Source organism: Sinocyclocheilus rhinocerous, unplaced genomic scaffold, assembly GCF_001515625.1.
Source record: "Sinocyclocheilus rhinocerous isolate Xijiao unplaced genomic scaffold, SAMN03320098_v1.1 scaffold1697, whole genome shotgun sequence".
NCBI classification, from domain to species: Eukaryota; Metazoa; Chordata; class Actinopteri; order Cypriniformes; family Cyprinidae; genus Sinocyclocheilus; species Sinocyclocheilus rhinocerous.
Window position 1 is genome coordinate 485,118 of NW_015629509.1, and position 25,047 is coordinate 510,164.

General features: G+C 35.7%; 1 protein-coding gene across 1 annotated transcript in view; it reads left to right on the forward strand.

Moving 5' to 3' along the window:
• The window catches only part of LOC107739013 (dihydropyrimidine dehydrogenase [NADP(+)]-like), a 202,235-nt gene that overhangs the window by 16,975 nt on the left and 160,213 nt on the right, over window positions 1-25,047 (forward strand). Inside the window, 2 exon segments of the mRNA XM_016550973.1 lie at window positions 11,352-11,462; window positions 21,628-21,710. Coding sequence (XP_016406459.1) covers window positions 11,352-11,462; window positions 21,628-21,710 — 194 coding nt within the window.

The window sequence follows — 25,047 nt, forward strand, 5'->3', positions numbered from 1 at the left end:
ATTATGACTGTTATTCATTTACATTTTATTAAAACCTGCAAAAACCTTTCTGTCGAGTAATGTAAATAAATTTTGCAATAGTTTATTGTGCATGCATATAGTTGCTTAAGCGAAATCAAGGAGTTTATAAGACTGGTTTATTCATTCTTTATACTGTAGACATGTAGAACATATCCGCGGTTGTGCATCAATGTCTGTAATGTATGCTGTAGGTGTGAAACTTTTAGGAATCGTATCCAAGTTGTAGGCTAGTCAATATTGGTCAGTCAGTCATATCTGACATAAAGGATCCGCGAATGAAACTGTGACCACAAACACCATTAACTTAAGTGAATTATATGGCAATAATCAGCAATATGCTTTCACACAAATAACTTTATTTTTTGAATGTTTCATATGTGTTGACACAAATGACTTATTTGAATTTTTCATTGATACAACATTGTACTGCGTTGTTAGAAAAGAAATGCGCAGAGACGTTATTGCTTGATGACGTCCGGAACCGATGAATCGGCTTTTTGAACCGGTTCAATGAGCCGATCTGTCCGAAAAGAACTGGTTCGCGGAAATGAATCGGACTTTGCATCACTAGTAAACAGTTGCGAGAGAAAGCGCATGTGTAACAGTATATTGGATCCGGACTTCGGTCTTAAAGGGGAAGCTGTCCAATATTCGTACTGTCTGCCATTCATGTTAATCAAACAACAGTGAGAGAAAATCTCCCACTGCTCTTGACTAAATCACTTTTGTAACTAGAATAAAAAGAAAATAAATAATGCTAATAATTATGCCTATATATATATATATTAGGGGTGGAACGGTACACCAATGTCACGGTTCGGTACGTACCTCGGTTCGGGGTCACGTTTCGATACGATTTCGGTACAACAGGGAAAAAAAATAATCTACTATGCTCGGTTTCTTTACATTTATTTTGAACAGACAGTAGTACAAATTAAATTTTTTTTCAATAATGTTATATATATAAAATCTGCAGTACATATATACATACAAGGAATAAATTCTTGAAATATATTTGATTTAGTTTACAGATAAACAAGAGAAAAAAACAGTGTGACACGTAACGTAGCCTATATACGCTGAGTTTCAGTTCATTTTTGTGACAGGCTTAATTCCTCTGTGTCACCGGTGGAATGCGACTGAAGTACATTGCCTATAATTTACATAATAAATAATAGTTTAGCATTCAGATACGTTACATCGCAAATATGGAAATATTATGGAATATTTGGATTTGTGCCGAATGAGAGAGGTAGGATACACGAGCACAAAGCTCCATTTAGCTCCAAAATACATGTATCGTTCCACCCCCAATATATATATATATATATGGATATGGATAGATAGATAGATAGATTTAACTTACACCGTGAAGAGTAATTAATTTACACAATGTATTTCTTATTTATTGTATATTAATGTTTTTTTTTTCTTGTATTAGTTTGATATCGACATTGGTGACAAGCATTATGAAAATTCTATGGTATCAAAGATTTTATTATCATAAAAACCTTATTAAAAGAAAAAAATAACTATATCATGATATATATCGTTATCGTGATATAAAATTACTCATATCATGATACAAGATTTTGGTCATATCGCCCACCCCATCACCAGGTATTAGATCAGGGATGCAAAACGTTATTGGTTCAGATTTTTTAGAGAAAGATTTTCAGTGAATAACAACTTAAATTTCTATTCTAAATAAGTTTGGTTATTTTGGACCTTTTTTTTTTTTATCAAGGAATCCTTTTTATTTTATAACTTGACAGCGCAGCTGGTACTTTATCAAAATAAAATAGAGTGAACCAAACATCAGCGTGCTCGCCTCTGTGTCACCGGTGGAATGCGACTGAAGTACATTGCCTATAATTTACATAATAAATAATAGTTTAGCATTCAGATACGTTACATCGCAAATATGGAAATATTATGGAATATTTGGATTTGTGCCGAATGAGAGAGGTAGGATACACGAGCACAAAGCTCCATTTAGCTCCAAAATACATGTATCGTTCCACCCCCAATATATATATATATATATGGATATGGATAGATAGATAGATAGATTTAACTTACACCGTGAAGAGTAATTAATTTACACAATGTATTTCTTATTTATTGTATATTAATGTTTTTTTTTTCTTGTATTAGTTTGATATCGACATTGGTGACAAGCATTATGAAAATTCTATGGTATCAAAGATTTTATTATCATAAAAACCTTATTAAAAGAAAAAAATAACTATATCATGATATATATCGTTATCGTGATATAAAATTACTCATATCATGATACAAGATTTTGGTCATATCGCCCACCCCATCACCAGGTATTAGATCAGGGATGCAAAACGTTATTGGTTCAGATTTTTTAGAGAAAGATTTTCAGTGAATAACAACTTAAATTTCTATTCTAAATAAGTTTGGTTATTTTGGACCTTTTTTTTTTTATCAAGGAATCCTTTTTATTTTATTTTATTTTCAAAATAAGATTTTATTTATTTTTTTATTTATTATTTTGATTATTTTGTTTTATTAAATTTTTTTTTCATGTGATTTTATTTTGTTTTGTTGTATAAAAAAATATAAAAATATTTTGTTAAAGAAAAACAATCTATGGCACAAAGATATAGCACAAAGAAATGTTTAGTAATGTATTTTACTAATATTCATTTGTTATATCTGTTACCGGTATAAGGAAACAGTTGAAGTGTTCGTGCCGGCGTACACACACACACACACACACACACACACAAAACACATCAATTCCAGCATTGCTAACTTGACAGCGCAGCTGGTACTTTATCAAAATAAAATAGAGTGAACCAAACATCAGCGTGCTCGCCTCTGTGTCACCGGTGGAATGCGACTGAAGTACATTGCCTATAATTTACATAATAAATAATAGTTTAGCATTCAGATACGTTACATCGCAAATATGGAAATATTATGGAATATTTGGATTTGTGCCGAATGAGAGAGGTAGGATACACGAGCACAAAGCTCCATTTAGCTCCAAAATACATGTATCGTTCCACCCCCAATATTTTGTTTTGTTGTATAAAAAAATATAAAAATATTTTGTTAAAGAAAAACAATCTATGGCACAAAGATATAGTACAAAGAAATGTTTAGTAATGTATTTTACTAATATTCATTTGTTATATGCAATAAAGCAACAAATTCCAAGTTAATGATTTAAACTTTGCTTTATGCAAATTATTTATTTACACATGCGGGTTGTTTAAAAGCAATGCCGGTATATTCACTTATGATTATCCACACATGCAACAGAAATAAGATTTTGCCATAGTATTACACTTTTGCTTTTTGTAGAAGCTTCCCGAGTTCATTTGAATTATATAAAGTGGTTCGCTTCATGTGCACTTTGGTGCAGAATTCAGCCCGGGCTTGAGCCCCACATTAATTAGCACTTGCAGCAGAGTTTGATTTGCCATTTCCCGTTGTCCATCATAGAGACTCCCTATCTGATTTTCTCTGAGGGGCTGCAGTTTGCCTGATGTGGCTGGGCAGCGCTGGTTATTGATCTTCCATCTGTTTGGGCTGCGTGATCAGTGGAGAGTGATAAAAACAGACGCAGTGGCTCCCCCGCGGAACCATCTAAGACATGCAGATGGGTCCGGTGCGGAAAGGGCTGTCAGCGCTACCATGCTCATGTCTCCGCACTGCTGTGGCCCTCTCCGACCGCAAAGGGCACGCATACGACGGGGAATGTGGCATTTTTTTGTTTTAAATATTGTTTGATAACACACTTAGCCCCTGTTTGGCTTAGGCTCCTCAAGGAATGCTGAATAACTGCAAAAATCCATGCCTGACTCAGACTGTCTGTGGCTCTGACATTTATCAGCTGCGCTGTGGCGAGCATTTTGTCTGGGGAGCGAGAAGCCTCCTGGATGTTTGTGCGAGCGAACACCCAGTGCTTAGCTTGTACAGTATTTGTGTTTATTCTCTAAATCTGAATGTTGTTTTCCTTCTGAGCCCTAAAGATGCGTCTTCTCTCTTGTGGAACGATGTTTTAAGATGCGAATGCTGCCCTGCAGTGTGTACAGTAGTATTGATTGGGAGGTATGAATGCATATTTCATCTCATGCGTGGTGTCGATCTCATTGGCGTCTTGACATCACAGAGCAGAGTCCTTCTGACGTTTGGTGAAAGATGGAAAACCTTTAAAGGGATAGTTCACTTAGAGTCAATTTTATGGAGTTCCAAAATGGTAGGATTTTCTTTCTTGGGTGGAACATAAAAGGAGAAGTTTAGCAGAATGTTAAAGCTGCTGTTTTGAGGAACTGATCTTATAGGAATGTTTTCAGACTGCATCCTGCTATATAGTGCTCTGTCTGTTCTAAGATCAGTGAACTCGTTGGATATGAATGGTGCTTGGACTGTAGTATTAAGTACAGAAGATGTAGCAGAACAGGTAGCTTCTTCTCTTTCTTCATCCAAACATTCTGTAGTTGAGGCAGAGTAAACATGTCAGGCATCATTAGCGTTTGCTGTAGCCCAGTTCCAGCATACATCTGTTTCTCTTGTACATTTTCCACTTGAGGAGAGAGGGTCAATATCAAGCTGGAAACAAGAATCTAGTTGCAAAATTGCATTTTTACTTACTTTAGTTTAATGTTCCTGAACAAATTTTAGAAGATGTGAATACATGTATTAACCATGGAATAGCAACACTCTATTTAACACTTTATTTATTTATTTATTATTTTTTTTATTTTATTTTATTTTATTTTTATTAGTAACTACACATTATATGCTAAACCACCACCATTTAAAATAATATTGTTCATATATGGTCTAATTATATGGACATAATTTTCTATTTCTATGTTAAATAAATGTTCTTTTGAACCTTTTTTTTATCAAGGAATCCTTTTCTTTTTTATTATTATTTTATTTCTTATTAGGGATGCTCCGATCCGCCTTTTTCGCCTCCGATACCGATTCCGATACCTAGATTAGTAAATACCATCACCATTTAAAGTAATATTGTTTCTATTTCTATTTTAAATAAATTCTGTTGTTTTTTTGTCAAGGAATCTTTATTTTATTTTATTAAATATAAAAATATATATTTTATTATATATAATTTTAATGAATACTAAAAATAGTGATTAAAAGATTATTTGATTATTTAGTTTTTATTGATAATTTTATTCTTATTTTTTAATTTGGTTTTATTTTGTCTTATTTTATTTTTTGTCTTGTAATTTTATTTTGTTTTGTTTTCAAAATATAAAAGAAATAGAAATAATGACTGTCTAAAAAGTAAATTTTGGCTATAGAAAAAGTTTTTAAAGCTCTTGCCAATTATTGCAGGAAATAGCACTGTCCTAATTAATTACATTTATCTACTATGCATACAGATGTTCTTAAATATACTTTTCTAACGTCATTGTTTAAACTCTACTAATAGCTGTTTGTTTTTGACCGCCTCTGGTTGATCTGATCACTGGAGTTGTTTTGTGCAGGGAATGTTTCTTAATTAATAAAGCATAGACTTTCCTGTGTCCTGTCCTCCCATTGGGCAGCAGATGCTAATTGTGTTTGAACATTTCTAATCTTTCAGACCACCTCAAACAAACGCCGTGTTTCTATCGCAAGCCTGCTTTTGAACCTGATGAATGCACCACAGGACGAACATGGAGGATAAACTGGAGTAGTTAGAAATGTGGAGGTTAGTTGTTTTTGCGTCACTGCTGCCCCGGGCTGATTACAGTCCCCGAATCCCGTTAGGATTTCTCCTCCGACGAACAACCTTGTTATTAGTTCCCGGTTTACCTACAGGCTTGGCCCCAAAGAACATATTAGCTTTCCTTCTGCACACTATATGAAAACGGATAAGTAATGTTGTTCGTAACACTCTATAAAACCCGAAGAGGTGGATTTTTATTGTTTCGGCCTGTATCTCACACAGTGCTTTAACTACATTTTATTAGGTGTGAAATTAAAATATTAATAGGCTGATGTCTGGCTTTAGGAAGCGCGGGACGTTTGTAGAGGCGCTAGAGTCGAGCGCCGCGGGAGAGAGGCGGGTTACCCAACGTCTGCGGGCCCTTTTAACATCTCATACCTCTGAATGAAATAGACTTTCATCTTGCCTACTGTGAAAATATTAAAAGACGAAGCTTCATGTGTTGTCACATTGCCTGCGGGACACTAATTGCGGTTGGTCGCCGATGTTGTTGGGAAAGGTTGAAAAGAGAAAGAAAAATATCTCAAAGTGACTGAGGAACTTGAAAAAGAGAATGTTGCTTTGTGGTGCCTTCAAAACAATTAAACGGGAAACATTTAAGGAAATTACATCATCAATGGGGCCTTAAAACTATAAAAGGAATAAAAGCACTTAGTAATAAATACACATTATGTGCTGTACCACCACCGTTTAAAATAATTTTGTTCATATATGGACATTTACATATGTTTTCTATTTTTTTTTTAAATAAATTCAGTTCTTTTGAACCTTCTTTCCTCAGAGAAACCTGAAAAAAGTACTGTATCATGGTTTCCATAAAACATATTATATAATATAATAAATATATAAAAAAATATAATATAGCAGCACAAGCTTTTTTCAACATTGATAATATTAAGAAATGTTTCTGAAGAATCATGTGACACCGAAGACTGGAGTAATGCCTGCTGAAGATTCAATAAATTGCATTTTAAAATAAATGAAAATAAGAAATAGTTAATTGTAATAATATTTCACTGTTTTCACAGTATTTTTGTTTAAATAAATGCAGCCTGGGTGAGCATAAGACTTATAAATAAATAAATATAAAAAAAGAAAACAATCTATTACAAAATATTACAAACAATATTTATATTTATTATTTATAGAGTATATTTAAATATTATTTTGATTATATTTGTTGCCTATAAATTGCTGTTATTTATTATTTGCTTATTTTAATATTTTAGTTTTTTTTTTACATTTTGAAAACAGAAAATGTGCGCTATATATGTACATTTTTGTCATGTATTATTTCATTAGCCTACCTGTAGGGTGTTTACGATTGCCTAGCAACTTGTTGCATTAACCACTTATAAAAATCATCTATTGTACGATCACGTTTCATCTCGTTTACAAAAGCTTCAAACTCTGCTCTTCCAGTCAAAAATCACAAAGGCTGTGTCTTCGTACAGGCATCTGAATGAATGTGTTGAACCGAGAAGGCATGTGATTACGGATTGGTTTGGCCGCTAGCCTGCAGGAGCACTTGGTCTCTGGCGCTGAGTGGGTCAGTCCTGATTGTAATGGAGAGGTGTGAGCCAGTGTGTTTGTTGTCAGGACGAGAGGGGAGATGCTGGAGAGGGGGCGCAGAGAGACACTCAGCTTTGATTAAAGGGAAGTGGCCTCAGGTAGACCCACCCCGGCCACTCTGAGAGCCTCAACTACACCTGTCATCTACAGGAAAGAAAGAGAGAAAAAATGTCATATTTACATTATTGTCTGTCTTTTTCCTCACGTGCCACGAACGGTTTTGTAGCATTTGCTGTTGAGTGGAAATGCCTGTACATAGTAAGAAATGTGGATTAGAACACTTTATTCACAATATAAAAACATTACTGCAATAACCCACAGCACCCACATTAACCAGTCCCTGCTATATTGTTGCTGTGGGTAACTGCAGTAATGTTGTTATACAGTGAGTAAAGTGTTCTAAATGGTTTTAACGTGTTGCTATGCGGTCGCTATGTGGTTGCTAGGGTGCTGTGTGTAGTTGCAGTAACGTTGTTATTTGGTGAGTAAAGTGTTCTAAATGGTTTTAATGTGTTGCTATGCGGTTGCTAGGATGCTGTGGGTAATTGCAGTAATGTTGTTATACAGTGAGTAAAGTGTTCTAAATGGTTTTAACATGTTGCTATGTGGTTGCTAGGGTGCTGTGGGTAATTGCAGTAACATTGTTATATGAGTAACCTGTTCTAAATGGTTTTAATGTGTTGCTATGCATATGCGGTTGCTAGGATGCTGTAGGTAATTGCAGCAATGTTGTTATACGGTGAGTAAAGTGTTCTAAATGGTTTTAACGTGTTGCTATGTGGTTGCTAGGGTGCTGTGGGTAACTGCAGCAATGTTGTTATACAGTGAGCAAAGTGTTCTAAATGGTTTTTAATGTGTTGCTATGCATATGCGGTTGCTAGGATGCTGTAGGTAATTGCAGCAATGTTGTTATACGGTGAGTAAAGTGTTCTAAATGGTTTTAACGTGTTGCTATGTGGTTGCTAGGGTGCTGTGGATAATGACAATAACAGTGTTAAATGGTGAATGAAATGTTCTAAATGTTTTTAATGTGTTGCTATGCAGTTGCTAGAGTGTTGTCATGTGGTTGCTAGGATGCTGTTTGTAGTTGGAATAACATTGCTGTATGGTGAATAAGATGGTTTTAACGTGTTGTTACTGTATGCAGTTGCTAGAGTGTTGCTGTGTGGTTTCGACTAGGGTTGTTGTGGGTAGTTTCATTGCTATAAGCCTATGCGACTAAAGTGTTCTAAATGGGTTTTAATGTGTTGCTATGCAGTTGCTAGAGTGTTGCTAGGATGCTGTGGGTAGTTGCAATAGGTTGCTATGGTAATAAAACATTTGTTAATTATGTTGCTATGCAGTTGCTAGGTGGTTACTAGGGCATTGCTAAGATTTGTTGAGCTGTTTCAGGTGGTTTTCAACATGTTATAAGCTGTGTCTCATTTAGAAGGCTGCGCCCTCCGGAGGTCGCATTCGAAGGCTGCATACGTCATCGAGGCTGTCTCATTTCAGAAAAGCAAGTAGAACACTTCGAATGCGACCTTCTTTCACAGGAATTCGGAGGATGCATGAGGTGTATCCTTCGCTGCTACAGATAACCCACAATTCTTTGCGTCGCCGTAAACAACCGTTGTTAATTTGAAAAATGCCGGCGCCGGCAGATGTACACACGAGCGCAGATGTGGTGTTTACAACTTCGCCTCGGTAAAAACGGATAAACTTTGTTTTTAAAATCCTCCTCCTTTATTTTCTCTAACAGATGTCTGCTGTACGTACGCTGCAGCTCCTTTAACATTGAACAAAATAAAACAAGTAAAAGCATTTTTTTTTCAAATTACTTTCCAAATTTAGAAATAATTTTCCTTCATTTAAGTAGTGTGAGAGCGCAACGATGCTCTAAATGTGTTGGCATAGCAACGTGATACTTCCTGTTTCCTTTTCCGCCTGTCCTACGAAGGCCGTCTCGTTTAATTCTAGGTTGAGGACACTTCATATATGGATCCTACAGAGGATGCGACCTCCAGAGGATTCGACCTCCGGAGGGCACAGCCTTCTAAATGAGACACAGCAATAGTGTTGGTAGGTGGTGTTCTGAATGTTTCTTAACATGTTGCTGTGCTGTTACTAGGTGGTTGCTCAGGGCATTGCTACTGTAAGTGGTTGCTGTAGACTCATTCAGTACCCGAGTGTTTAATATATCGCAAAGAGGCTTCTATGAAGTTTTAATGTTGTGAGTTATTGAATAGTGTTGCTATGCAGTTGCTAATGTGTTGTGATTGGTTATTTAACATGTTGCGAGGTTGTTGATAAGTGGTTGCTATGGTGATCTAAATGGTTTATATGTTGTTATGCAGTCGGGTTGAGGTTGGCAGCTTGGGCATTGTTAGGTTGGTTGCCAGGGTGTTTTTAACAAGTGTTTTTTAGAAGTTGCCATAGTGTTGCTAAGTTCTGAATAGTTTTTATTGTGTTGCTGAGGTTGTTAGGATAGTGTGCTGTGGATGTTGAAGTAGAGTTGCTGTGCAGTTGCTAATAGACCAATTCGGTGTTTGCAAACAGTGATGATTTTTTTGTGGGTGGAGCCTATCTGGTGGCAGAAAATGACAGTTTTCAAATAGCAGTCTATGCAAGCCATGGAATAAAATAATAAAAAAGGTAAATTTGAGTGTATATTTTAAAATTCTGACCTTATGCTCGCAATTCTGAGATTAAATCTCATAATTCTGATAAGGAAAACAGCTCGTCATTCTTTCTTTTCCCCTCGGCTTAGAATCATGAGTTTATATCCCACACTTCTGGCTTTTTTCCCTCTGAATTGACAAACTCACTATTGTTGAGTTAAACAAGTTATAAAGTCCGAACTAGGAGATATAAACTTGCATTTGCAAGAAAAAAGGTCAGAATTGTGAGATAAAATAAATGTTATGCAAAATGTAAAATAGTAATAGGTTTGAATAGTATTTCATGCTGTAACTGTAGGGCTAATACAATACGTCCCCTATGAACTGCATATGTGAATATTATGTTCACCTATTGTTTAAATCAAATTTATGCATTAAAAGTAGAGTACTCATAGCAGTTTTCATCCATAGTCTGTCCATTTAAACGTCTGCATTTAGCTTCAATTAACGTCTTTGATGACAATATTCTTTAAAAATGATTTGCATTCCGATTCTGACATTGCAAAAATATTTTTTTCTCTTATTCCCTGGATTTTACCTGTTCCCTCCACTTGCTACCAGTGTTTTTCTGCCACCACTATGTGCGTGCAACTGTGACGTCTACTCCAAATTGGTCTATACGTTCTGGTTTGTTTTAAACATGGTTGCTAAGATGTTTGGGGTGTTTTTTTTCTTTTTCTGGCTGTTTATTGTCTGTCAGGTAAATTAACACACTGTGCAGTAGGAATTACACAAAGTTTAACACATAATACATAAATATATCATGCATAGAAGTTTAATTCTCCGGGTTAAGGGTTGTTCAGATCACTAATACTAATTATTAGCAATAGTAATAGTGAATCTGCCTTGCAATCAAAACTAAATAACCCTCTTGAAATTCTCTAAAATCCTTTCGTGATGTTACATACACGGCTGCGTGGGAAGCTGACACATTGTGTGAATGCTTGTGCTTGTTTTTGTAGAAGAATTGCATATTTTGAAAGTGAATGAGTTTGAAGGTCAGCTGTCTGCATCTCTCCAGTGTGAAACGATGCTGCGGCATCTTCGGCATGTTAGTTTAGGAATGACAAGCATCTGCTAAACTCACTCTTGATTCTTTAAAGACAGCCTGTTGGCATGCTTTTGATTCGTCCTCAGAACTCTCTTAATTGTTCAGCTGTGAAACTTAAAGCCTGCTATTTTCCCAGAGCGCTGGAAATGTCCTTGCCGAGATTCACATTTGTTCAAGTACAAGAATGTGAGTGGGAGTGTTCAGACGCACACACACACACACATGCGCGCGCAAAAGCCATTGTGTGTTGCAAGTTATGCATATTATGAAACTACCTTAGCGCACCTTGACTATTTCTCTCTCTCTCTCTCCATCTATTCAGAGTATCCTGGCCTTGAATCCTCGGGTCCAGACTCACGCTGCGCTCCTCTCTACCACGACCAAGAAAATGGAGAAAAAACACTGGAAAAGAAACGCAGAGAAAGGCTGTGAGGTGCGTCTCCTCCATCACCCTCAACCCTCATCTTTTCACCTGCCCCTCAATAGGGCTCTCACTGACCAATCAGCCGGAGAAAAGAGGAGCTTAGTGTTGTTTCCAGATTTAGATGGGCTGTTTCCTGGCTCTGGACCCATCTGTTTAGCTTTCTTCGGTAGATGCTTTTTTAACCTTTCGTTTGGCCTTGTTGAGAAATCGGCAGCTGTGTTCGGCACCACAGCCGCAAAAACTCAAGCTGAATTTGTCCACATACATCATCTTAAACTGACACACTCAAGACCTTCAGATAGTCAAAACTCTGTCTTTAATATTATATTATATTATATTATATTATATTATATTAATTTGTCTTTACAAATTATAATATTAGGAATACTTTGAGTGAAAATACCAAGGCTGCCAGTACTTATATTGTCATTATCAAATTATCAATACCAATGGCTGTAGCTGCAACATTTTTGCAAAATTAAAATGAATTAAATAATTAAATGATTTATTATTGGCATTTAGCATTGTATTATCATTTTATATTTGAATGCCATTATTTATAACATTTATAGTTATAGTTATAAATATGATAGACCTAATTTGCAATATTTACAATAGACCTAAGCTGCAAATTGTCAGACTTCTGTTTTTGTTTATCATTTATTAACACCAACCTTTTAACTTTTAATTTAAATCAATTTAAATAATAAAACTTGCAGCAAATGTCACATAAATCCATTATGAAAAATGTCAAAATTAGATTTGTTTTTAATGTGAAATACGTCTAGACAAGCAGAGTGATGAATAGTTTCTCTTCTTCTATTTGCTGTTTTTTCCATTTTAAATCATATGATGCATGTTCACTTTTATACTAAATAATTTTTTTTTTTTTTACTTTTTAAACCCTCTTTAGAGTAAAAAAGGTAAAATTATTTTTAAAAAATGTAGAATTTAACATTATCTTAAAATATAAATTTGTATAAATATAATTATACAAAATATAATTTATATATACATTTATTATTTCATCCCCTTGAGCACTGAGGTGTGTTGCCACAACAGCGATGCAAGAAGGTATGTATATCGAACGCCTGCATTCAGGTCTTGCATGCACGTGTATTAAAAAATAAAAATACTAAAATGAACATACCAGTTAAATACAGGCTCACACATGCAGCTCTATTGACTCCCTGTGAGCAGGTATTTCATCATAAGACAAGAACTTGTGAGCTGCACTCGCTAACACACGCGCTCAGACAGTCGCTCAAACGTAATTATCTTACGATTCCAGGCACATGCCATCAAAGTCTCACGAATATCTCCCCAGACCAGCGTGCGACGGAAGGGTTTGTGTTTTTTGGCAGGTGGCCGCTATGCCTCGTCTGTCCTTTTAAAGGCAACTGCTTGTTTGATGTGGAGACACAACAAGATGGAGGTGTTTTGTAGGGGAGATTATCTACTCCCCGCTGACAGCACTGTTGCTAAGTACAGCTGCCTAATTCATCATTCTAATCAATGGGGATGGATCGCAGGCCTGATTTAATTCATAAAGGCTCTGTGCTATAGATTGAACATATGGCATGTGAGTTTACTGTATCAGGAGTATACATGTGTAGCAATTGCTGCGCTACGCTTGTGCAAATACACTACTGGTCAAAAGTTTGGGATAATTAGGAGCTTTTGAAAGAAGTCTCTTATGGTCACCAAGACTGCATTTATTCAAATAAATACAGTAAACAGTAATATTGTAAAATATTAAAAATATGTATTTTTTATGTAATTTATTCCTGTGATGCAAAGCTGAATTTTTGGTGCTTAATTCTTAATAATGGTTCTTATTATTATTAATGTTAAAAACAGTTTTTGCTGCTTAATATTTTTTTGTAGAAACCATGATCATTTTTTTTTCTGGATTCTTTGAATTGAAAGTTCAAAAGCTTTCTTTCTTTATTTCTTTCTTTCTTTCATCATTATTTTCCCTTCTTTCTTTCCTTCCTTCATTTCTTTTCATCCTTTTCTTCTTCTCTTTGCTTTATTTCCTTCCCTATCTTTCCTCCTCCTTTCTTTTGTTTATACGTTCATTTTCTCTTTCTTTCTTTCTTTCTTTCTTTTCTTCCCTTTCTCATCCTTTTCTTTTTCTTTTTCTTTCTTTCTTTCTTTCTTTCTTTCTTTCATTAATTGGTTTCCTTTCTACTTATATTGTCATCTTTCTTTCTTTCTTTCTTTCTTTCTTTCTTTCTTAATTATTTTCCTTTCTCATCATTATTTTCCCTTCTTTCTTTCCTTCCTTCATTTCTTTTCATCCTTTTCTTCTTCTCTTTGCTTTATTTCCTTCCCTCTCTTTCCTCCTCCTTTCTTTTGTTTATACGTTCATTTTCTCTTTCTTTCTTTCTTTCTTTCTTTCTTTCTCATCCTTTTCTTTCTTTCTTTCTTTCTTTCTTTCTTTTTTCTTTCATTTATTGGTTTCCTTTCTACTTATATTGTCATCTTTCTTTCTTTCTTTCTTAACTATTTTCCTTTCTCATCATTATTTTTCCTTCTTTCCTTCCTTCATTTCTTTTCATCCTTTTCTTCTTCTCTTTGCTTTATTTCCTTCCCTCTCTTTCCTCCTCCTTTCTTTTGTTTATACGTTCATTTTCTCTTTCTTTCTTTCTTTCTTTCTTTTGTTCCCTTTCTCATCCTTTCTTTCTTTCTTTTTCATTAATTGGTTTCCTTTCTACTTATATTGTCATCTTTCTTTCTTTCTTTCTTTCTTTCTTTCTTTCATTAATTGGTTTCCTCTCCTCCTTTTCTTTCTTTCTTTCTTTAATTGGTTCCTCTCCTCCTTTTCTTTCTTTCTTTTGCATGGTAGTGTATCATGGTTTCTACAAAATATTATACATCTTAATTATTTCAAACTTTTCATCTGTAGTGTTTATGCATTACTTTTTAAAGACATGTTTCTCATATTGACGTATGCGGCAAGAGACGAAATGGAAGTTTGTGTTGTTCTTTATGCACTATATATCAGAATTCGCAGGAAAGTCAATGCTAATGCCTCCGCATGCTATTTGCCTGCCTGTGTTCCATGCAATGCATTTCTCACAGTCAATTCACCAATAAATGTCAGAGGTTCGGAGAACGCTGATTCTGTGAAGGCGCTCGTGATTTTCCGTATGGATCGTCTGCCACACATTTATCTTCTTCATAAAGAAAAAGCAATGAATGTTTTAGTGATACTTAAAATAACTTTTGTAGGGATTTGGAAGCGGCATCATAATTGTCCTGCAGAATTGTGCCAGATGCCAGAGGGCCTGTAAACATAGTTTTTACAGGGAATCCATGAGTGCATGGGTGTCTATAGTTTCCAAATGAGTTCTCTAGAAAATACGATGGCATGTAGTCAGCTGTTATCTCGGTCCGTCAGGTCTCTGGTGCCCGCACATTTCCTCCCCTCCCCCTAAGGGCACCTGTAGCACACTGTCGGTGAGGAGATTTGGCTACACTTCCCTGCAGGCGATGTCTCGTATGGGAACGCGGTTCGAGTCGACGCTATTAGCTGACCGGGGCCTTACCAATATTGGTCTTTCTGCTTCAATAGCACAGGTTGAGGCTGGAGATAATCTACCAAACAAAAAACAAGTCCGAGTTTTACAGCAGCTGCGGAGATTGAAGTGGAAACACACTTGAAGTGCCCTTGTTTTTTGCCGATAACGCCACTGTTTACTGATGGTTTTCTTTTAATAATCTGTCTGTACGGTCTAATCCAATTTAATGAGTCTCCAGATTGCATTATGATCCCCAGGTCCTGTGAAGGGCAGGTATATCTGCCAGAAGCAAAAGCTCATGTTTTTTTCCCCACTGGTTTTAGGCAAGACAAGAAGGGGGGTGGAAAGTAGAAAGCAATGGGCACAAAAAAGAGTGGCTTTTCAAGTGTCTCAGTAGGTGCATTCACATGTTATTCAGTGTAAATGTACTAGCATTTGTTTAGAGATCATGTGTGCCTGACTCGTTGGTGAAATGCTGGCAAATCAGCTTAGGAGCAAATTCACTACACATTCGCTACCTTTATACTACCTTTACCTTTAAACATCTACCCAGGGCACAGGATGATAGGAAGACCCTGTAACCACGCAGATTGCTGTGTATGCGGCTTGTGACCTTCTTTCTAGTACTCCGCTCTGTTCCCTGTCATTGGCTGGGGCTTTATAGTTGGGACTGCTTCTAGTTTATTAGGCATCAGAGCTAATTGCTTTAATGAGACATGATGAAAGAGAAGGAAGGGAGAGAAAAAAACTTAATTTGAATCCTTTCTGGAATTCGTTAAATAATTCAAATTGGCTTTCATAATTCCTGTTCCGCGCCAGGTCACCGCTGAGGTCCAAAGATGGAGTGTAAACTGAATGTCTTAAATAGATTTTCCTTTATAGCCCAATCATCCTGCATCTTCCTTGAATCTAGTCTCGACCTCACACTCGTTAGATGAATAAATTACGGACAAATTACCGTAATTTGAGTGCTAACAGTTTTTTTCTAAGTGATATTAGGGTTCTTTGAAGCTTTTAAAATAATTATGTTTTTACTTAAAAAAATATCCTTTTTAGGAATTCTGATGTCTAATGGAGATAGTATCTATCTATCTATCTATCTATGTATTGTTCTATCTATCGTTCTGTCTATCTGTTGTTCTGTCTATCTATCTTTATATAGTAAATTCTGTATATCTTTTTATAGTTCAATCTGTCTGTCCGTTCATTCATCCAATCATCCATCCATCCATATCATTCCGTCATTCTATCTGTCGTTCTATCTATCATACTATAGTTCTATCTATCATTATATCTATTGTTATATAGTTCCGTCCTCCATCCGTCCATCTATCTATCTATCTATCTATTATATAGTTCCATCCATCCATCCATCCATTGTTACATCGATCTGTCTATCTGTCGTTCTATTATTCCATTCAACCATCCATCCATATCTTATTATTCTGATGTCATTTAAGTCTAATGTAAGGAATACATATCTTCTTTCATTATTATCTATCTCTCTGTTTTGTATGTTACAGTTGCCAAAGCAATATCCAGCACTCATAGTCTGATCACCCATTATGTCACTACCATTTTTAAAGACAATTTTTCCTTGAAAACATCCATGCACCAACACGAAATGATCCGAAATTCTTTAATACAGAGGCTACATCTGTCATCTTGACATCTGTAATCGTTGCAGTTATGTTAAAACAAGGCTTTTGTTGTAAGATTTAGATTTGCTTTCTATAGGAGGTGACCTATGACCTTTACTCTGCGTCATAATAACCAGGTGTTGTGCTGGTTAGCCCCATCCACTTTGAAATTACATTGGTCCTCGTAATGGTGTATAGCAGGGTTTGAAATTAATACCCTCCAACCCGCCAAATGCGGGTAAAAATCAGCTGTGGCAGGTAACGCTGTCAAATCACTAGCCAATTTGGCGGGTTACTTTTCGTAAATTATGTTTACTAATTAATTTCTTGAGGAAGTTCATGTAAGCCAAATCTGCACAGATTTAGTGTAAATACTGAACTCTATAGAACATTTAAATATGTTCTGATTGGCTGTGAACTGATTCTTAACAGTTTTATGTTCAGTTTCATTACTTCGTTTGGACATTGTATTAACTTTACTCCAACACCAACTGGCCAACATCCAATGATATGCAATGGCTTGGTCAATGCGTTACTTTAACACAGGCTTTAGTCTTAAGCAGTGAATTAAAGCGTGTGCGAGCACTAATCTCTAATTACCTGGCACAATTACACGCCACAGATCAACACAGCTATCGATCGCCGGCGTCTGAGCCGATATCGGCCCTACTGCGCTAGAATGTAAGTTTCGGGTGAAAAAAGGGTGCAGTGATCAATGCGTTTTATCTGCTGGAACATGCATACCTCAAAACCCCCCTCCCCCAATGCCATCCATCCCATAATGCCACACTTTCCTCCTTTTCCTCACAGGATTTAGCCTCCACTACATGGATTAGAGCACCGCATCCGCCGCCTAATCCATTCAGACGAAGGGGAGGAGATTACAATGTTGGGGTTTGATGTTAATAGAAACCCTTAATAAGTCCTTTTTTGCGCTTTACATGCTTCTTAATGTATAAAGGAAAACACAAAGGACTTTTTATGCCTGCTCAGCTGGCTGTGTGTGCGCTACCAGCAGCACTGGAATCATCTGAATGGGTTGAGACTCGGGACGGGCTGTTTTCTGTCATGCTTTTTCTTTAATGAGATTTCCATATACAGCTGGCCGTCTTGTCAGTGTCTTTAGGGTCTGTTCTTTTTTTCCATCTGAGAAGAGGGAAGACGCAGTCATTATTGAAGCTTTTTGGCTGAGAACTATTATTGATAGGGATCCCTTAAAAACCATATCACAGATTTGATGAGGAGCGTGTCGCACCACTACATGTAATGAGTCTTATTAATCTCATTTATGCTAACGAAACGTTTCTAAATCTCTGGAGGACTGTTAATCTGCTCGTCGTAGAGTGTGAATATGAATGACAAGTGTATCTGTGTGAATAGGAAGCTGCTCAAAACATCTTTTTAGTAAAGCTTTTTAATATTAATAATTATAGTTATTATGTAAATTCAGAATATTTTTTTGTTTTTGAAAGAAGTCTCATGCTCACCAAGGCTGCTTTTATTTTTTTTTTTTAGAAAAAATACAGTAATATTAATGTACTATTACACTGTATTAATGTAAAACAGCAATATTGTCAAATTTTAAAATTGAATAAAAAACTGTTCTGTACAGTATTTTTTTATATATTTTAAAATGTAATTTATTCCTTTGATGGCAAAGCTTATTTTTCAGCATCATTACTCCAGTCTGCAGTGTCACATAATCCTTCAGAAATCATTCTAATATGCTCAAGAAACATTATTTTTAAAGTTAAAAACAGAAAAAAAGTCGAAACAATGTTGCATTTGAGGATTCTTTGATTAATAGAAAGTTCAAAAGAACGGCATTTATTTGAAACTGAAATCTTTTGTAGCATAATAAATGTCACTTTTGATCATTTTAATGTTTAATATTTGTAACACAATTAAATTCTTTAAAAAAAATTAGAGACCCCAAACTTTTAAACATTATACCACCTAGTTTTATATATACATTTTTTTCAATACACTTTGTAGATTTGAACAATTCAGTTTATTCTACATTGAGTTTTATTAATAGTTAAATAGCAAATGAGCATTAATAGTCAAATTGGGATATTTAAATTTTTCTTGTAGATTTATAGGTTATAGGTGCATTATGGTATGGCACTAATGGGCTTCTGGTCCCAGCGATTTCACTCTCAGGCTGAACTTATCCCACCCCTTTAAATTGATTGTCATATTTGAATATTTGCTATTCTTTGTCCCTCATGATTGTCAAGGGAGCTGAAGTTTGATTTTTGCAGTGTAAATCGTATATGTGTGTGCGAGCGCCGTTATTGAGTTATTCAAATAACAGACTTTAGCTCGCAGAGAGAGCGCTTTGAGAACGCGGTGCCCACGCACATTATTTCCCAAATATCTCTGCTTCCCAATGCAATATTTCCTTGTCACCCACAAGCTCAGACAGTACAATAATTATCAATTTCCATATCATTGTGCTTTTATTGTTTGAGCAACATAAAATAAAACATTTGTTAATGCCACTCAGTTAGACGAGAGCAGCATGGAAAGATGAGGGAGGGAAATGTAATTAAAAAAATCTCTGACTTGCACTTTGTCTGTAATCATGTAAATTGAATGTCAGTCAGAATGGGTGAACGCGCTCTGTTATTAGATTCCAAACTCCTTGTGCCCGCTGCGTGCCTCACCAAACGCTGGCTTTGCCACTGTTGCTACTGTATGAGACTCAAGCAGCAGTGCTGACAAACTCACTGCTGTCATAGTAGAAATATGAACACTGTTTACATCAGTCAAGTGATTTATTAGTAGAACGCTCTTTGAAGCAAAGTTTTTGTTCAACTACATGCTTCTTACCACATTCACATAACCATCTACAGTCAAATAAAAAAACACTTTAGTATAGGGACCATTCTCACTATTAACTAGATGCTTATTAGCATGCATATTTTTTAACATGCTGGTTGTTTATTAGTGCTTATAAAGTACATAGTCTGCATGACCATATTCTACATCCATAATCCTACCCAATACCTAAACTTAACTATTACCTTACTAACTATTCATAAGCAGCCAATTAGGAGTTTATTGAAGCAGAAGTTGTAGTTAATGGTTTGTTAATAGCGAGAATCAGACCTTAAAATAAAGTGTGACCAATATTACTAACATTTGTCGTTGTTAGTCCTGTCGGTATACTTCGTCACATGATTTTCCTTGTGTAGAGGTTTAAATGCAGAGGAATTCCTGGATTCGTTCCACTGAGTGGAAACACTTCTTTCAAGGGTTGTGATTGATGTGAGCTGTCAAGTTCTGAATGGGGACCAACTGTCACCTGAGAGCTGGATGAATAAAAAAAATTATTCACGGTCAAGTTTGCATGTGAAATTGCATTACATGTTTTTCCAACCATCACGCATGGCTTGAGCTTGAAGTCAGTTTCCAACTCTACTATCAGTAGATAAAATAGGAAGACATGGGCTGATCCAGTAGACAGCTTACTTCACAATAGTGAATTCAACTGATTGATTGATCCTGATGTTTTTTATTTATTTATTTTTTATACATATTGTTTAAATAATAATAATAATAATACATTTATAAATAAAAATAATATATGTATAATTTTAATAATAACAATAATAATAATAATACATGTGAAAGCAATATGTATAAAGGGTGCTAAATAATAATAATAATAATAAATGTGCAAGCAATATGTATAAAGGGTGCTATTTAAAAAAAATAAATAAACGTGCAAGCAGTAAGTATGAAGGGTACTATTTAAATAAATTAATAATAATAATAATAAATATATTTATAAATAAAAGTAGTATATGTATGTTACAACTTTCGTAGTTCGGGAAGAAGGAAGTGGGAACCGGCGAACATTTAAACACTGTAATAAAATAAACAAACACAAAATAAAATCCAGGCCTGGTCCTCTCTCGTCTTTCACTGTCATAGCTCCTCCTTTTATCCTTCCGGAGCTCCTCCGTGGGACTCGAGACCGGTGAGTGATGTGCAAGCAATATGTATAAAGGGTGCTATTTAAAATAAAATAATAATAATAAATGTGCAAGCAATAAGTATGACGGGTGCTATTTAAATAAATTAATAATAATAATAATAAATATATTTATAAATAAAAGTAGTGTATGTATATGTACTATTTTAATAATAATAATAATAATAATAATAATAATAATTAAAGGGGTCATATGATGTTGCTAAAAAGAACATTATTTTGTGTATTTGGTCTTCTTTATGCACCAAGAGCTTGTAACACTCCAAAGAGAAAGGAAAAATTTAAATCGCATCATATGACCCCTTTAATAGTAATGCATTAGTTTAATTGCAGCTCAAAATGTTTCACAGGTCGGAAAAAAAAGCTAAAAACAAAGCAAAAAATAAATAAATGAAAAAAAAAAAGCTGATAATTAAAAATAAATAAAAATAATGATAATTAAAAAAAAAAAAACTTCCCTCAAGCCTGATGGGGGAGGAATCTGGGCCAATTTTGGGAGCAGAGGTTGTTTTTTGTATTCCTTTTTGTATGCTTGTTTGTCAGTGCAACTTGTGCGTGAGTTTATAATGTGGTCTAAATCGAAAGTACTGAGGAGCGGAAATTGTGTCTCCTTGTAATTACCTGGTTGTTCGTACCAGCAGGTTTCATTCAAACTCCTCACCTCCCTTCAGGGGTCAGGGGCTAGAGAAGGGTCGATTGCCATGACAACTGCAGTCCGAGCCCTAGAACGCTTTGACATTTTGTACCATCCCAGGAGTTGGCCGTGTCACATCTGATGAATCATGCGGCACAACCCTGGCAGTGCTATACAATCTGCATGAGAGCGCGGAGGAACAGTCTCGCTGATGATGTTTGAGTGGATTATGTTCAAAGCCTGTCTAACAGCCCCAATCAATGAGATGTACCGCGCACACACAAACATCCAAACAAATAACAGCACCTCCTCTGTCATCTAATTTCTCTCTCTCTCTCTCTCTCTCTCTCTCTCTCTCTCTCTCGCGCAGAGCTGCGTGAAGCTAGAGAACAATTTTGATGACATCAAACACACGACTCTGAGTGAGCGTGGAGCACTTCGGGAAGCGGTGAGGTAAGACCAGGTCACCATGGCAACAGTCACAGATGTGGTGAGGACCAAAGTACTGGTGGTGGGGGGAGTCATTCTTCATTATTTGGGGAACAAATGAGTTTATTGCCACCGTTCAGTCGGCCTCTCGAAGGTATTAATTTGTGCGAGGAGAAGGCGTCCCTTAGGGCTCCAGATCAGCTATATGGCGACCCGGAGCAAACTGCGCTTGGCTAACCTGTCAATGTTTAATTTGACTCTCTGGAGCACCATATTGGCCGCAGTCTTCATGCTTGTCTCTTTCTTTTTAGTTCTAAGGCAGCACCACTAGTACTATTGCTCATACTTCTGTGCAAACCATTATTACTAAGTATTCGACTTTGACACATACTGTAACTCAAGCCACGGCGTTTGTCATTTGTGGCTCTTGAATGAAGAGTTGAGGTCATATTCTGGTGTTTGGTTTGTGTTTACTAGTCATTTCTGCCACTTTAAAAGTAGTTAATCTGTTTAGTTTGTGATAACAGGTTCACTCAGCTTGAAGACTGTAGGCCATGTAGCAATATTTTGTTGACCTCTTTGGTTTGTGTTTAGTTCTGTAGTGCTTAAAGACTTTTGATGGTCATATGAAGTGCATTTAGTTGACCCTTTTAGTTTCTTAAGGCTACTTCAGTCTTTTATAGCTTAAAACGGTGGCATTTAGTTAATTTGTTAGATTGTGATATCTTTTTCTCTCATTTGTAGTAGGCCTACTTAAAGATTAATTTAGTTAACATGTTTAGTTTGCAATAATGCATACAATCAATTCGAAGACTGTAGGTTGGTTTGTGATGTCTAGTTCTGTCGTTTGTAAACAAAGACTTTAAATCATATGGAGGCATTTAGTTGACCCATTTAATTTCGTAAGACTAGTTCAGTTATTAATGCTGCTTAACCTTTTGGGGTCCGAGGGTGTTTTGGGGCCCTGGAGAAGTTTTGACATGCCCTGGCATTTGTGCTTTTTTCAGTTGCTTATAAACGTATTAATTGCTAAAGGTTAATAACACTGTAATCAGCACAAACTGGGCTACAATAATATGTAAGCAGTATGTATGTACTTGATTGTGTTTTTGAGAAAACAAGTATGCATGCTTAGTGAAAAACAAAAATTTTCAAGTCACCACAACCTTAGCTAAAACGGTGGCATTTAGTTAATTAATTTACTTTATAATAGCTAATTCTGTCTTTTGTTGTACTTAAAGATTAATTTAGTTAACCTGTTTACTTTGTGATGATAATGGATTCAATCGATTCGAAGACTGTAGGCCATGTAACAATATTTAGTTGACCTCTTTGGTTTGGGATGTCTAGTTCTGTCATTTGTAGTGCTTAAAGACTTCAAGTCAGCGGCATTTAGTTGACACGTTTGTTTCTTAAGACTAGTTCAGTCATTCATGGCGCTTAAACTGAAACATTAGCTAAAACGGTGGCATTTACTTAATTTCTTTAGTTTGTGATAACTAGTTCCATCATTAATAGCACTTAAAGTAAAATATTTAAGTTATACAGTGACATTTAGTTGACCCGTTTCGTTTCAAAAGACTAGTTCAGTGATTTTTGGCACTTAAACAAAAATTTTTGATAATAAGGTGGCATTTAGTTGACCTGTTTGGTTTGTGATGACTAGTTTCATCATTTGATGTGCTGAAAGAAAGACTTTAAGTCATATGGTGACATTTAATTGACCTGCTTAGTTTGTGATTACTAGTTTAGTCAGTTGGAGTACTTAAAGACTTTAGGTTAAACAGTGACTTTTAGTTAATCTACAGTAATACAGTGTTTTTTAGTTGATTTGTTTAGTTTGTGATGACTAGTTCTGTCATGTAGTGCGTAAAGACTTTTGGTCATACGACAACATTTAGCTGACTTGTTTATTTTCTTAAAGGGGTCATATGATGCTGCTAAAAAGAACATTATTTTGTGTATTTGGTGTAATGATTCAATCATTTACTGGCACTGAAATGACAACTTTAGATAGTATGGTGGAATTTTGTTGATCTGTTTACTTTGTGATGACTAGTTCAGTCATTTGTGGTAGTTAACCGAAAACAGAGATTTTTGGTTGTACAGTGATATTTAGTTAACCTGTTTAAGACCAGGTCATACAGTGATGTTTAGTTGACCTCTTTGGTTTGCGATGTCTAGTTCATTTGTTGCACTTAATGACTGTAGGTCATACAGCAGCATTTAGTTGACTTGTTTAAGACTAGTTGAGTCATTTATGGTACTTAAATGAAGACTTTTAGTTTATATAGGGACATTCAATTTACCTATTTAGTTTGTGATGACTTGTTTAGATAACTTTAGATAACGCAGTGGCATTTAGTTGATCTAAATGACTAGTTCAGTCATTTGTGGCACTTACACAAACATTTCAGATCATATGGCAGCATTTAGTTGACTTGTTTAGTTTGTGATGACCAGTTTATTCATTTGCACTTACAGAATTTAGGCCATGCAGCGACAGGAATCTGTAAATCGGCACAGTAACCTCATCGTCGCTAAAATAGCTAAGCAGGTTGTTCATCATCGTTCGTTTCTTGACAACCTACAACTTCTTTGAATATAAAGTAGCTTCTAAAGTGACTATATTAAAGTCCTGTATATTTAAAAAATAATAAGAGTATTAAATTAATTTCTCATCCACTTTCATCTCACTGATCCACGGTGCAAGAATAGATTTATTGAGGAGTTTGTTAAGATGACAGAATCCGGTGCTCACAGCGAGCGTTGTAAAAATCTCCCCTAATCTGCTTAACTTCATTAGAAGAGATCGAGGAGGATTACAGTGAACTGCATATATATGAACATAATTCCTAGCAATATTTAAGCGGCTCATAGATAAATACATCATCAGGGATGCACAAACAGCAACAAAATAGCAATTAATTAAATTCCCTTTATGGAAAATTGCCCGTTAGTTGCCAGGCTTATGAATTATGGCCAGGTTGTGGTAATTGGCTGGATCGATGGCAAAGGTTATGACAAGGGAGCGTGCTTATACATGCAAAAGTGAATTGAATACATTCACGTCCATGTGCCTCCACTTTTTTCCCTTTATATTAGGAAAAATGTCTTTCCTGTGTGACAACTAGCCCCGGTTTTCCTTACATGTTCAAGTTTTAAAGGGGTCATATGATGCGATTTAAATTTTTCCTTTCTCTTTGGAGTGTTACAAGCTCTTGGTGCATAAAGAAGATCTGTAAAGTTGCAAAGACTAAAGTCTCAAATCCAAAGAGATATTCTTTATAAAAGTTAAGAGTTATCCACGCTAGGCATGGGCCGCTCGTTCTAACACGCCCCCACATACCTACATCACGAT